At 50.2% G+C, this 15,317-nt stretch overlaps 1 protein-coding gene and 1 non-coding gene across 2 annotated transcripts; one reads left to right on the forward strand and one right to left on the reverse strand.

Moving 5' to 3' along the window:
* Positions 1-2,949: 2,949 nt before the first annotated feature.
* Positions 2,950-4,259, reverse strand: LOC123361161 (uncharacterized protein F54H12.2-like). Its single transcript, XM_045001321.1, has 2 exons — positions 3,839-4,259; positions 2,950-3,668 (listed from the first exon to the last, which is right to left on the reverse strand). The coding sequence occupies exons 1-2, from the start codon at positions 4,257-4,259 to the stop codon at positions 2,950-2,952; spliced, it is 1,140 nt and encodes a 379-aa protein (XP_044857256.1).
* A 10,385-nt stretch (positions 4,260-14,644) lies between these two features.
* TRNAA-AGC lies at positions 14,645-14,727 on the forward strand. The gene has a single exon. It is a non-coding gene; the product is annotated as a tRNA-Ala (tRNA).
* The last annotated feature ends 590 nt before the right edge of the window (positions 14,728-15,317 follow it).

Consider the following 15,317-nt stretch of genomic DNA (forward strand, 5'->3'; position numbering starts at 1 on the left):
CAAGAGCGGTGCCTGTACCACGACACTGACTCGGTGATATTTGTGAAAAGGGAGGGTGTCTGGAATCCCCCTCTGGGGGATTATTTAGGGGACCTCACAAGCGAGATTCCACCAGATCAACACATCACCGAGTTTGTGTCGGCAGGTCCAAAAACATACGGGTATAAGCTGTCTGGAGGAAAGGCCTGTATGAAAGTCAAAGGTTTTACCCTAAACGTAGCAAACTGTGAAAAGGTCAACTTTGACAGTTTGAAAGACCTAGTCCTGGACTACTGCCCGGGTCTGCGAGAAAACACCTCGAAAAAGATAGAGGTGCAGCAGCCCTCTATTGTAAGAAACAAAAACCAGTGGCAAATAGAGACAAAAACCCTTAAAAAAACACAAAAAGTGGTTTATAACAAGAGGGTCCTAGGAAAAGGTTTTACAACCCTGCCCTACGGCTTTTAAAAAAAAAATGGATACGAGGTGGAAACATCCCTTTTCTGCAATTCTAGCGGGGCCTAGCAACTGCGGAAAAAGTTACTTTATAAAAAATGTGTTGGATAATGCCAAACAAACACTGTCTGTTATGCCTGAGAATATCGTGTGGTGTTACAGTTGTTGGCAACCTCTGTATAAAGAACTGCTCTGTAAATATCCCTTTATCAATTTTGTGGAGGGGTTGCCTGATGCTTTGGATGATGACGGTTTGTTTCCTACTAATAAAGTAAATATGATTATCATAGACGATCTGATGAACTCTGCTTGTGAAAGCGATGAAATTGAAAAAGCTTTTACCAAGTACGTGCATCACAGAAACCTGAGCATTATGTATATAGTTCAGAACGTATTTTGTCAGGGAAAAAAGAGTCGCACGATTAACCTAAACACAAAGTACATGGTTCTGTTCAAAAACCCCAGGGATAAATTACAAATCGCCACGCTCGCTCGGCAAATGTACCCCGGCAAAGCTCAATTCTTTCTAGAAGCTTTTGAGGATGCTACCAAAAGACCTTATGGCTACCTGGTGTTGGATTTAAATGCTTCCACACCAGAAGCTTATAGACTAAGAACCGGTCTTTTCCCTCCAGACTGGCCGGTGGTTTATACTTTAAAAAAAACAACAGCTGGGTATAAAAAGAGATGACTTATCAGCAGGCCCCTTTTTAATAGCTGGGGCTGCTGCCTGAAAACATGTCTAGCTGCGTGAAGAGAAACCTGGGCCTTTTAAAATTACTTAGCAAATCGTCCCCGCAGCAAAGGAGGGCTATACTGTGTTCAGCCTCTGACGATCTAGTAGCGGCCATTTCAGAAATAGCGCTCAATACCTTAAAAGGAAACGTACCTTTGACACAGAATCAAGTGCGTGTGTTGAAAAAGAAACGCACGCTTATAAAAACTTTGTGTAATAAGAGCGTTTCGCTTAAAAGAAAAAAGCTTCTGGTAAAGCAGTCTGGGGGGTTTATCGGGCCTCTGTTAAGTTTTGCTATCCCTCTGATAACAGGGCTTTTAACTAATCGATAATGGAGTATGCAGAAAAAATGTACCTGGTGCCCAGCCACCAGTTGGAGCAATTAAGGGCTCCCCTCCGGCAGAGGAAAATATCAGAACAACAGCGACTCGCTTACTGGACGCTGAAATGAAGTCTGTTCTTCAAAGAACTGACCTGGCCGAATACGAAAAGGCTAAACTTTACAGCGCCGTGCTTCAAAGGTACCTAACGTACGTGAAGCAAAGCGATGCGGATAAAGGGAAAATAAGTCTGTTTCTACCGGAACAGGAACAAAGCGTAACTGCCAAACCCCCAGAAACACCAAAGAACTCAGACTCTGTTGCTCAGGAGGTGCTGGATAACGTGAATAAGCGTTTTAAAAAAAATGCAATAGTATTGCTAAATAAACTGGGCCAGGATAAAAATCTCTCTTCATGGGACGATAAAGGGTCTTTTGTGTACAAAGGCTCTGTGGTTAATGGTTCTAACATGCTTGACTTAGTCAGGGCCGTCACCCAAACGCGCTCTGTACCTAGCAAACGTGTACCTAAAGGATGGGATGTGTTTATGAATGCCATGGCTGAACTGAACGTACCCTCTTCCGTCATGGGCAATGCGGCCAACAGAGACCTTTTGGAACGCCTCAAGGCCTCGACCGCTGACACCGGGGCGGATCAAGAATCCGTGACCCCTTTTTTGCCCTATAAAAAAAAAAATTGGCTAAAAGAGCCCAGTGGCTCAGTGTGTAATGTTTTTTTTCACATTCTAAAATTTTTAAAACTTGTAATGTTTTGCTTTAAATAAAACATTTCTATACTTTAAAAAAAAAATCTGTGTAATTTTTCTCAATTGGTCATTTAAAAAACAAAAAAAAACCCACCAAACATCAATTTCTTTAAACCCCTCACTTGGGGTGTTTTATTGGGTAACACGGCTATAAAAATCATTACAAGATACACACGTCTGGGCTTGTTGAAACATGTTTTGAGCAAGGCTAGGCATGCCCAAGAATTTAAATTTACTCTTTACAAAATTCATTACCATCCGGTCATTTTGCACTAAGTCATTAGAATACAATTTTAAAAGCCGTTCAAAAGATAAACCCTTGCTACGATGATGTAAGAAAAACACGCAGTGATAGCCACAGGCGACGGAGCGGGGGTCTTGTAATTGTCTATTGTGAAACACCAGGTCTGTGGCATTTTTGTTTAAAAATTTCATAATGCTTTTAGGAAACAACACACTGTTCGGGGGTTGCCCATATGAGTCAAAAAACTCTCCACGGTTACGCTCCGCCAGATACAGGGCGAGCCAGTGTTCACCCGGTTGGTTGTGCGGATGCGTGTTCACCACCAAACCTAGGGGTCTCTGAGACAGCTTGCCTCCAGGGAGCCAATCACAAGGGAACACATCTAAGAAATTCTTTTTCGTGTAAGGATCCGTTGATAAGACACGTGAGAGCTGCACGGTGTCCATGTTCACATGTAGTCAAACAGAACGTTTCTTCTCTGATTTATCTCTATGACATTGTCAAAAACCCCATACACGATCATATTAACGGTGACTGTCAAAGCCTTTCCAAAACGTATTTCTGCTCTCAGGTTCCCAGTTTTAATTAGGGAATAATGATCTGCAGATTCCTGGTCGGGAGACAGGTCAAAGGCAAACAAGGTGTAACCCTGTGCAAACTCCTCCCGGTCAATTAACAAAGAACGATCTTTCATGTGTTTACCAGCTGTCTGTACCAGATTCATGTATTCTCTCACGCAGCGTCCTGCCTCGAAGTCCGGTTGCAGAGGCTTGGTCGGTACCTGTTCACCATCCACATACAAGGCCACAAAATTTATATCGTAATGTTTAAAATGAAAGGGATTTTTAGTGTAACTTCCGCTAAAGGCATCGTTATCCACAAACCCTAGGACGAGCATTTTGGGTAACTGTCCCAAAAACAGGTTCTCCTGGTTACTGACCCTGCTGCCCGCAGGGATGCTAAACACTTTCATTCCCACACGGTCCATGGGGTATTTAGCATTAGAGGCAAGCAGGGCCTCCGCGTGCCCCAGACGGACACCCGGGGCCACCCGTACTTTCTTCACAAAAAGGGACGCTGATACAATGCGCAGTTTAAAGCCTTCAGCCGCGCTGCCCATTAAACAGAAAGCGTCTTTACTGCGCGTCAGTTTAATTTTCACATCCACTACGTTTAACAAAAGTTTTTCTTGAAAAAACAGGTCACTGTGTAAATGGCCCAGCAGCTCTACCGTTCTGCTTTCGGCCGTCAGCTTTGCACGCCTCACAAACCCTAGATTCCTTCCATCCAACTCTGTGTTTTTTCATGTTGTCCAGCAGTGTCTTTGTAAAACAGACCGGCAGAAAATTGCGTGGCGAGGGTGTCATCGCTGTAATTGAGCACTGATTCTATAAAGGCCCTGTAAGGATAACAATTGTTGCTTTGGCTTACAAGGCGGTCTCCCAGCGTAACATCCAACTGGCTGAAAATAGAGGCCACAGGGTAATTCACCAGGCCCACTTCGGCGTCCGTGGCAAGTTCGGTTCCGTCTCCTTTTACAATCATGCAACACAGGTAAAGCAGCGTGTTGTTTAAATCCATATAATCTATGCCATTCCCTGCTATAAAAAAGTCAATGGGGGCAGACTCCGTAACGGCCGATAGAGGCGGCACCTCAATGTAAATGCTTTTTTCGATGCTGGTCTGCGTAGGGGCTATTTGAAACAAGTCTAGTTCGGATTTGGCGCACTCTTCAGACCCGCAGTGAACAAAAGCCATATCGATTAAAATATGTCTCTTTTAGCAGGCAGCGCGCGTCTCCTCTTTTGCCCAGGCTTCCTCTTGGACTTTCGTTTATGGCTGGCCCTGCGTGTCAAAGCCCTTCTTTTAAAGGGTTTCGGGGGACCTGTGCGTCGCGGGTATGACGTATTTCTCTTTCTCTTCCTCCTTTTAATGTACATCAGCCCCGCTCCTTCCTGTGAAGCTGTATTCCCCACCTTCTCCAGAACAGCCCGGGAGACATGACCTACCACATCTTTAGCTATGTTTTGAGCGGCAGTTTTTACGTGGGGTTTAATAATTTCTAGCCCTCTCCTCAAAAGCGGTACAGCTTTTCGAAAGAGGCTACGAAATATTCCACCCACACCAGCCCCGTACATCACGGGGGCCCCATGATATCCAGGAAGGGCATATCCAGCCTGGGCTTTGTAATAGTTCCTGTAGATGGTGGGGTCGCCATAATTTTTTACGATCGCCATAATAGTGTTTTGCTTTTTTTCTTTTTAGAAACCTCGCTCTCTCCGCGGTCGCAAATGCAGCTTGACGATCACCTTGCCAAAGCGAAATGAAACGCCTCTGTTCTGATCTGTCTTTATTTCAATGGTAATGGTGTCGATGTTGTGTTTACTGACAGGGACGTAATGAGGTTTATCGTAGGTGATGGTAACAAACTCATTGTTCCTTCCTTGGACAGGGACGCAGCGTAACAGGGGAACAGAAAAGTCCCCCACAAACTGGTACTCTACGATATCCGTGTACAGATACAAGGAGTTAAAACCCCCTGTGATGTCTGCCGAGAAGGAAAATTTTTGGACGTTGCGTTTGGGGCCCAAACCCAGAATGTTAGCTAGCTCCCCGCCAGTAGAAAACCCGTACATAAAAGCGGTAGATTTAAGTCTCACTTTTCTGCCCACAGGGTCGTAGTTCATGACCACCTCAGGTGGTCCGGGGTGACGAGCCACGGCGCTGTTCATATGCTCCAGTAATTCAGGTATGGTCGAGTAATAACCTCGTCGTAGGATAAAATTCCACGTCGTATCTCCAAAGGTGATTTCAAAAGGGGTGTCTTCATTGATAGTATTCCAGCTGTGCGGGTATTGTATTTCCACTAACCCCACCTCCCAGGCACCAGGGAGATCCAAGGGCTTAATTAGCTGTATTGTAAAGTTCGAGATGCTGTTTTGGGGAAAAACTGCAGAGCTGGCATTGCTGGGCAAAGTGATGTAAAACCCGCCATCGCTCATTATTATTTATTTTTTCTTCTCTCTGTCTTTGCAGGAGGAATTTTTTTTTTCTGTTTCGTGTCTAAATGTCACAGAGCTGAGAAGCTTCCACCCAGCTGTTAAATTTATCAGGCCAACCCAACCATTTCACCAGTAGCTGTTTTTTTCTCCCTTTTCCTTTCTCCGCTAGAATTTTTTCAATCCTGTAAATCCTGTCTCGTTTGGGGTTTACTTTTTGTAATTCTTCAGGGTAAAAAGATCCAGTCACTACCTCACCCTCATAATCTTTTAATCGGTAGACAGGTCTTTGGCTCCTGGTTAAGGCTTCATCCACTATGAATATCTCATCGGTAAACATCTGTTCATAACCTTTTTCAAAAGCGCCTTTGGTTTTAGACAGTCTCACGTGGTCGCCTTTTCTAAAAGGGGCAACAACCCGTTTTATTTTAAAACCATCTCCGTAAACCGTTTTCCATACCTTCAGAGAATTTGAAGGGTTAACATCAAGGGGTCTGGTACGTATAGTTCTGTGAAAGCTCTGGTTGTAACTCTTTATAAAGTCAGGTAAGACGTCAATGTAGCGAAAGGTGTTATGGGCTGTAAAATATCTCCACATCCTAGTTTTTAAAGTTCTGTTAAATCGCTCCACAACCCCTGCTTTGACTTCATTATTAGTAACAAAATGGTGAACCCCATGCCGCTTTAACAATCCACTTAAAGGTTTGTTTAAAAATTCTTTCCCCCGATCGGTTTGTAATTTTTGAGGCACGCGACCTTCGCTGAAAATAGCTTTAAAGGCCTTGGATACTTCACCACCCGTCTTGTCTTTTAGGCCTAAGGCCCAGGCATATTTGGATAGAATGTCTATCACTGTTAAGATGTACTTAAAACCGCTGTTGTGTTTGGAGAACCGGTGCATATCCACCAAATCTGCCTGCCACTGCGCATCCACATCTGAAACAATGGACTTGTTTCTTTTAAAATGTATTCGAGCCGGTTTGTGTAAAGTGTAAGCATCCTGGTCTAAAAGCCAAGCTGTTACTTGTCTTCTATTTAAAGTTTTACTATGCTTTCTAGCCTCTCGAAAAAGAGGGTTCACTCCGCCAAAGCTCCCAACTTCCCTGGGATTGTAATATATTTTCTTTAAAAGAGCCGTCGGCGTAGACATGACTGCTACCGGTACCGTCTTTTACTACCACAAGCATGGAAATGGACACGCTCATATTGACACATTTAAATAAATTTTATTAATTGCCTGGTTTAACATAATCTTTTTTTTTGTTTGTTTTGTTTTTACAGACAGCTGTAAAATGGACGCTATAACCCCCACGGTAAGTCTGAGCTGGTTCATTCTTCCATTTTGTTTTTACAGATGGCTGTAAAATGGACGCCATCACCCCCTGGTAAGTCTGAGCTGGTTGATTCTTCCATTTTGTTTTTACAGACGGCTGTAAAATGGACGCCATCACCCCTGGTAAGTCTGAGCTGGTTCATTCTTCCATTTTGTTTTTACAGACGCCTGTAAAATGGCCACCATCACCCCCCTGGTAAGTCTGAGCTGGTTCATTCTTTTACTACCACAAGTATGAAAAATGGACACGCACGCTCATATTGACACATTTAAATAAAAATTTTATTAATTGCCTGGTTTAACATAATCTTTTTGTTTTGTTTTGTTTTTACAGATGGCTGTAAAATGGACGCCATCACCCCCTGGTAAGTCTGAGCTGGTTCATTCTTCCATTTTGTCCTTTTTTTTTTTGGTTTAAAATCTGTGAAAAGGACATGAGCAAAAACAGCTGATGTTCGATCTATTTACTCCCACCGGGTTACTGATACACAAGTTCTTTAAGGCGTCTAGAAAGGCATCGTCGAGCTGTTGAGAGATTTTCAGAAAAAGAAACAGTATAAGTACACCAACTGCTTGGTTGTTTTTTTTTTTTTTTTAATTTACACAAACCCCATTCCTAGCCTCATTACCCCCTCTTCTACCGTCATTTCTTAATCATTCATTTACCTGAGCGCCGTCTTTTCCGTTTGCCTTGTCCACCGGTGACTCCTCCGAGCGGCGATCAGGCTCTGAGGGGGTGGACAAAGAGAGGCCATCAGGCTCCTCGGGGTGCCTCACGAGGGTGTCGGGTTTGGGTTCCGACGTATCCATCAACGGCTGGGCCAAAGGGCTCCCCTCGGTCACTCCCTCCTCCTCCTCAGAACTGTCGCTGATGTAACGTCTTTTCCGTGGACGGTCAAAGACCCTCGGGTCTAAAACAAAGTCCGAAGTTCTGCCGGGGGTGGTGAAGGAGTCCATGTTTCCTCTCGGCAGCCTTTCCACGCTTTTCTAAAACACGTGTGCTTGGTAAGAAATGGCCTCCTCTGTCCGGCGCTGGGACTTATGGGGTAATGGTGCTGCACTTGGATTGGCGGAGGGCCTTGGGAGGAGCTCTTAGAGGGGTCACCCCGATTGGTCAAAATCTCCTCTCGGGGTGGTCCTGTCGGGACAAAACGCCTCCTGATTGGTAGAGGGTGGTGGGAGGAGTTCTTAGAGGGGTCACACGACCCACTTCCGGACCGCTCACCCCAACCCAGAAGTCACCCTCATTGGGCAAAATCTCCTCTCGGGTTGGTCCTTCCGGGACGAAACCCCTCCTGATTGGTAGAGGGGGGTGGGAGGAGTTCTTAGAGGGGTCACATGACCCATCTCGCTTCCGGTCATGTGGCCACCCCCGGAAGTCACCCTGATTGGGCAAATCTCTTCTCGGGGTGGTCCTTCCGGGATGAAACCCCTCCTGATTGGTAGAGGGGGGTGGGAGGAGTTCTTAGAGGGGTCACATGACCCACCTCACTTCCGGTCATGTGGCCATCTTGACCCCAGAAGTAATACCCCCATAGGGTGGGACTTCCGGTGACAGGTGGGAGGGACTACAGGGGTCAAGGGGCGGGGTTAGGGGCGGGGTTAGGGTTTGATTGATGGTAGGGCCCTTATACTACTCGCCATGATTAAATTGGGAACTACTGTCTTTTACCACTTGGATCCCCAATCTGGTTGCCTTGTTGGACAAGAAGCACTTCCGTGCTGGGCAAACAATGGTAGCCAACGAGGGAATGTATCAGATGCGAAGTTCAGACTGCAGGATACTTGAATGCTGAGCCCAGAGCCTCTGGTTTAGTCCAGGCCTGCACAACTCATAAAGCGGCGAGGGCAATATTACTCCAAAGAAAACAGCTGAGGGTTGAAACCCCCCCCCGGGTCCCACTGAACCCCCCCCCCAGTGCCACCCAGCCCTCCCAAAACACAACCCCCCAGCACCACCCAGCCTGTGAAAACAACCCCCCCAGCACCGCCCAGCCCCCTCAAAACAACCCCCCCGAAGCACTGCCTGCCCCATGGAAACAAACCCTCCTTCCCCAGCACTGCCTCGCCAAAAAAGTGGTATTGAACCTTGGTAATATGTTATAGCGGGCCCCTAAGGTAGTGTAATTAAGGTAAAAGAAAAATGTCTTTTTGCTAGAAGTAGAATAAGATCTTCCCCCGACTTGGTAATCAGTCGCCCTGTTGAATAAATGAGGTGGGACTGAGGAAGGTGTGGAAGGTCAGCCACTGACTCACCACTCACCTTCTCAGCCCCCCAAACCCCCTCCACTCGCCTCCTCAGCCCCCCACGGCTCACCTGCCTGCCTGCCGCCTCAGCTCTCCTTCCCCACCGCCAGCTCACCTGACCCCCCACCAATGCCCTCCCGCTCACGTCCTCAGACCCCCACTCCCCCGGCTCACCTGCTCCCCCGCTCACCTCAGCTCCCCCGTCCCCGGCTCGCATACTCACCCCCTGCCACTGCCCTTCCGCCCTCCTCCTCAGCCTCCCACGCCCCTGGCCAGTGATGAGCTGCCAAAATCTTAATAACCGGTTCCCTCCTCACCCCACACCGGGGTCATAGCCCACCCCCGGGACTCCTGCCCCATCCAACCCCCTGCGTTCCTTGATGCCCTCCCAGGACCCCTACCCCAGCCACCCTTCCCTGTCCCCTGACTGCGCCCTGTCACCCCATCCAACCCCTCCTCTCATTCCTGATGGCTCCCCTGGGACCCTTGCCCCATCCAACCACCCCTTCTCCCTGTCCCCTGACCGCCCCTGGAACCCCTGCCCCTGACGGTTCGTGCGGGAAGCCTGGGAGGGCTGAGAAGCAAATGGTGGCTTCGTGCTCAGTCCCGGGGAGGTGGGTGAGCCGGGGTGGGGAGCGGTTCCCCTGTGCCGCCCCCGGGTTACCTGCTGCAGTGCGGGCGGCTCCCCTGCCCCAGCTCACCTTGTCTCTGTCTCCATCTTGCTGGACCTGAGCACGAAGCCGCCACACCACTTCTCTTCCCGCCAAGGCTTCCTGCGCGAATAGCTGATTTGCAGGAAGCAGGGGGGAGGCGGGAAAGTAGGGTGAGGCGTTCAGGGGGGAGGCGGAGCAGAGGTGAGCTGGGGCCAGCCGCCGGCTCACCTGCCGCCCCACCACTGCCTGCCCGCTCGCCTCCTCAGGCCCCCTACCCCGCTGTCAGCTCACCTGTCCCCCCGCCACTGCCCACCCGCTCACCTCCTCCAACCCCCCCCCACCCGCTATTGTGTCATACAGGAGACCTGTGCTATGTAGGGGGTCAGATTAGATGCTCTAATGGTCTCTTCTGACCATAAAGGCGACTAATTTCTGAAAAACTGAGTGCAGCATTGGGAGCAGCGTCTGATGTTTCCCTGTCTAGCCGGCTTCCTGCCTAGAATGACACTCCTTGAGCGGGGTGATCCACAGGGAGTAGCTCAAACCTCCACAGTGCCTGGCCAGGGGCAGGACATTAGCCCAGCAAGGGAGGGGTGTGGCAGTGACATCACAAAGGCTTTTGCAGGACCTCAGACTATTGGTCTAAGGTGGTGGGGAGGTGGTGACCTCACAGAGAGATGCTGACATCAGCCAGGCAGGAGAGGGGCGAGGGGCCAGGGAAACCTCAGAGACCCCTGTGGCTTTGCTTCAGCAAGTCTCCTTCTCCAGGTCTCTCTCTGAGGACTGAGAGAGTATTCGGGTTCAGGTACGACAGCGCCAGGGGGAACCTCTTTTGAGTTTTCTCCTTCCCTTTTCCTGATTTTACTAGAGACCAGCCGCCCCTGTTTAGAAGGTAAGAGCCTCCTCGAGGTTTGAAACCTGTTCAGTCTGATCCATCTGGTGACGAAGTCTAAGCATGGAAAACACGAGCTTAAGGAGGCAGAATTTTATTCCGCACCTGGGAATTTGTCCCCTAGAATTACTGGAGACATTAGGATTTGTCCTTTGTGTTTCACCTTTTCCTCCATCCCTTCCTCCTTTCTCTTCGTCTCTTGCTTCTTTTGTCCTTTCACCTGTTTCCCTCCCAACAGCAAGAGCGAGGTGTGTGTGTGTGTGTGTGTGTGTTGCGGGGGAGTGTTTGGCAGCTCCCACTGTGGGAGGTCCACCCAAAAATGTGGGGCTGAAATAGTGCTCGGGCAGTGATCCCCACTGGTGACCTGGGCCATCCTTTGGGCTCTCTGGTGAGAACCCTCAGCCTCCCGTCCTCAGTCTCTACTCTGATTGGCTGAGCAGGGGGTTATTGACAGGGAGGAGACTCAGGTCCTTGTTGTTCTCTTTTAAGACCAAGGAAATAAGTCAGAACCAGTTCTATGTTTGATTAATTTTGCTGCTTCTCTGCATTAATTGTCTCTGAGCAGTTCATGATTCTCTCTAACATTGCAGTTCTCCTCAAATACTTACTGAATAATTACTGTGCACTGTTGTTGGTCTGGAGCTCATCTGAGAGCACTTTACTCAGGTCATTCAATGGATGAAATTCAAGCTCCGATGGTTAGTTTGAAAATCAGGGCTCTTGGGTCCTATTCCCAACTCTGGCACTGACTGGCTGTGTGACCTAAGACAAGTCAATTCTCCTTTCTCAGTCTTAGCTTCTTCCTTTTTCCAGTAGGGATAATAATGATCCGCTCCTACTACCTTACGGTATGTGGAGGCAGGGCTGGCTCTAGGTTTTTTGCCTCCCCAAGGAAAAAAATTTTTGTCTGCCCTCCCATCCCCCTGCTGCCCGAGCCCTGGGTTCTCCCCTCCCTACACCTGCACCCTCTGCCTCCCTAGCTCTGGGCCTCCCACCACTTTCACTCCCCTGCTGCCCCAGCCCTGGGCTCTATCTCCTGACCCTCACCCCCCTGCCTCCCCAGCTCTGGGCCTCCCACCACTCGGACCTCCCTGCTGCCCCAGCCCTGGGCTCTACCCCCTGACCCTCACCCCCCTGCCACCCCAGCCCTGGGCTCTCCCCCACACACACCCTGTGCTGCCCCAGCTCTCGACTCTCCCCTTCCCCCTACCAGTGCTCCCCCACCCACACACCCCCTGCTGCCCCAGCCCTGGGCTCTACCCCCTGACCCTCACCCCCCTGCCACCCCAGCCCTAGGCTCTCCCCCCACACACCCTGTGCTGCCCCAGCTCTCGACTCTCCCCTTCCCCCCTACCAGTGCTCCCCCACCCACAAACCCCCTGCTGCCCCAGCCCTGGGCTCTACCCCCTGACCCTCACCCCCGTGCCAGCCCAGCCCTAGGCTCTCCCCCCCACACACCCTGTGCTGCCCCAGCTCTCGACTCTCCCCTTCCCCCTACCAGTGCTCCCCCACCCACACACCCCCTGCTGCCCCAGCCCTGGGTCACTGGTAACTTGCTCCCAGTTTAATAGAATAGAAAAAAGAGAGGATTGAATGTGTAACAGGGAGTTTGGTAAATCTTGATGGTTTTATTTTTGCAACAGGCTCCTGTCCACCTCCAGTAGAGTTTTCAGTCCCAATGGCAACTTACTTACCAAATGTAATACAGACTCGTCCATTCCTCCCAAGTGGACGTGGTTCTTGTTCTTCTGCACATTGTAGCCCATGGAGGCCAAGGACCTGCAAATGTGTCTTGATGAAAACACAAACTAGACACTGAGAGGATTGGAACTGATTTCAGTGGAGGGACATGTTTGCTAGGTTTTTATGCATTTGCACAGGAAAATGTTGAGTGTTCCCCTTCATTTCAGGCATCCCTAGGCGGTGGAGCTCCTGAACATAATGGAAAGGGATATGCAATTATTAGTGTTGTTGGACCAGGCTTTTAAGGGGGCATTTGGATTTGAACCAAGGACTACTTAAGCTGCAGTCAAACCCTCTACCACTGAGCTCTACCCCCCAACAATTACACTGGCAAGTCAGTGATCTTAAGGATCTTGAAACCTGAGAGTGGCGTTCGTTTCTTCCACACCAGTGTTGCTGTCTGTGCATCCCGGAGCTATGGGGTGAGTGGGGAAGGCCCACAACTAGCTTGTCAGTATCAACAAAGGAGCAGCCGACATCAGGCCCAACGAGACGTGCTGGTGGCCCATCAGGAAGAACCCACTCTCCCAGAGACTCCTCGGCGAGGGCACAGTACACACGGTACCTACCCCCCACGTCCCAGCCAAGGGTCTTTCTAGTCCCACTTTAGTGTTACCCAATTTGTAATCAGGCTTTGGCCCAGATTCCCTCCCTGAGCGGCACCAGCACATGCCTGGGCCCCCTGCGAGTGTTAACTCTGCCTTGAGCTGGGACCCAGCTTGGCAAAGACCCTCCAGCCCCCTCTGTGCTGGGGAGTGAGAGCAGCCCTGGCACTGGGCAGGGCAGCCCTGAGGGAATGACCCCAATGTGCCCGTGAGGCCCTGATCCAGAACCTCTGCCAGGCAGCTCGTGCTGCTCGGGCGTCTCTAGACTCCAGCGAGGATTCAAACCCCTGGGGGAGGGAGGCAGGGCTCCTGCAGGATAAAGCTTCCTGCCGGCAGAGCTCCGGTCCCCTCCTCATGGGCACAGGGCGTTGCACATGGCACCCACCACATGCACACACCCCTTTGTGGGGAGAATCAGCTCTGGGATATTGGGGTCAAACCCTTCCCACCTCCTCCCTGCAAACCTCCTCCTGGCTTCAGTGAGGGAATGGGGGCGTGAGGGGCTAGTGCGGTAACAGCAGCAGCGTGGCTGTGGGGCTCGGCCGGTGGCTGGGGCCAGTCGCCTGAGCATGAACCCAGCCGACCCCAGGAGATGGACCCGGGTCACCAGCCCAACCCACCACGCGGCTGCTGCCGCTGCCCCGTTAGTGCGCGAGCTCCCACAGACCATGCTGGGGAGAGCCCCCAGCTGCAGGGGAGACGCCCCTGAGTGCCTGGCAGGGCCCAGCTCCTGGCTGACCTGCACTGCTGGGGCTAAGGGTCCTGAGAGACAGGGGGGCGTTGGCTCTGGGGTGAGACTGTCACTTCCCCCCCTGCCAAGCCAACAGGATCACAGCAAACGAAACCAGCTGGGCCAGCAGGGGAAGAGTTCAGTCCAGGGCCTGGTGCATTCTGGGAGCAGGGGCGGTGCAGAGAAAGGGCAGATACGGGGCAGCTCTGAACACTCCGTGCAGAACTGCCTGTCCTGTCCCGCAGCCCCTGTTACAGGGGCTTTTAGCCATAGTTTTAATCAGGCCAATAAATTGAACCAAACCCCTGTTCAATCATTGCTCAGCCCGAGTCCTTCACCCACATTCCTTAGGGCATTGGGTGTTTCATTTCCTGCCTCAATTGCACACAGAGACACAATTTCCTTTGCACAGATCCGTGAACAGCAAAACCTCCCTGTGTCTCTGGTCTGAGCCAGGGCATTCGATTCCAGTGAACCCTTCTCTCCTGCAATGCGATGGTCAGACAGAGGGGCACCTGCATCCCTGGCAGGGAGATATTGGTCGGCTCTTTCTTTCTGCTGCTGTTGTTAGTCCATGAAACATCAAAGGTGGAATGCAAGGCTGAGTTCATGCACCAGCCCCCTGAAAAAATTTCAGTGCCCCAGAGAAATCCTGCCCCCTGCTATTGGAAGGATGTGCTGGAAATTTGAATGGGAAAGGGACTGTCTGAATTGTCAGAGTGGGGAATGAACAACAATCTACAGCAATGTCATTAACACAAACACACTCATCCTGCTCCAGCTGGAAGGGAAATGGGCAGGAATCCTCGCTGTTCACCCAAGGGGACACTTACACTGATGCGCAGCCGTGAGTGTGCTGGGGAAGCTGGTCTGGGCAAACAATTTGAAGTGACAATTCAGTGAGAACAGAATCATCATGTAATGATACAACTGTACATCAAGTAGTTGTGACCGAGTGGTTAAGGTGATGGACTAGCAGTCCATTGGGGTCTTCCCTGTGCAGGTTCAAATCCTGCCAAATATGCAAGCGCTGCACTGTTGTTATGATTACTGTAGACTTGGTGCCTGAGCATCCAGAGTGCAAACTGGAGCCGGGTCTACTTTCACTCTGTCTACGCTTAAAATGCTGCTGTGTCACTGCTATAGCACTTTGGAGTACACAGTTTAAAAGCAGCTCCAACGTATGAAAAATACTTGTACGTGAGAAAGTAAAATAGGTTTGAAAAGCCTGGACAAAGCCGGGTTTCCTCACCCAGCTGTTGTGTTTGCTGACAATGTCGGTGCATTGGCTTCGGCAATGTTAGCCAAGCTCAGAATTTCAAATGATGATTTGGAAGCAAGGTGTGGATGACTCTCCCCTGACAGCTAGTGACGAGCCAGGGTTGGGGGAGGCTTTGGGGCCAGACTGTATTTACATGAACTCACCTACTCTGCCAAGGTGTCCAGCAGTCAGAGCTGGGCTGCCTCTGCTCTAGGTGCCCAGAGGAGGAGGGAAGGTGTGTGGGGCTCCAGCCTGGGAATCTTCCTCCCTCCTGCCAAGCCCTGACTATTAATCCCAGCCCTGGGGCTCCTTTCTTCCAGTGCCATGTGGGCCCCAGGAAAAGTGTGGCAGGA

The sequence above is a fragment of the Mauremys mutica genome, unplaced genomic scaffold (genome assembly GCF_020497125.1).
Source record: "Mauremys mutica isolate MM-2020 ecotype Southern unplaced genomic scaffold, ASM2049712v1 Super-Scaffold_100395, whole genome shotgun sequence".
Taxonomy (NCBI): domain Eukaryota; kingdom Metazoa; phylum Chordata; order Testudines; family Geoemydidae; genus Mauremys; species Mauremys mutica.

Excerpts from the sequence above, each read along its gene's own strand:
- LOC123361161 (XM_045001321.1), bottom strand. The coding sequence starts at position 4,259 with ATGGCTTTTGTTCACTGCGGGTCTGAAGAGTGCGCCAAATCCGAACTA. Across the intron at positions 3,669-3,838 it reads CGCCACGCAATTTTCTGCCG|TGGATGTGAAAATTAAACTG; the intron begins GTCTGTTTTACA and ends TGTTAAACGTAG.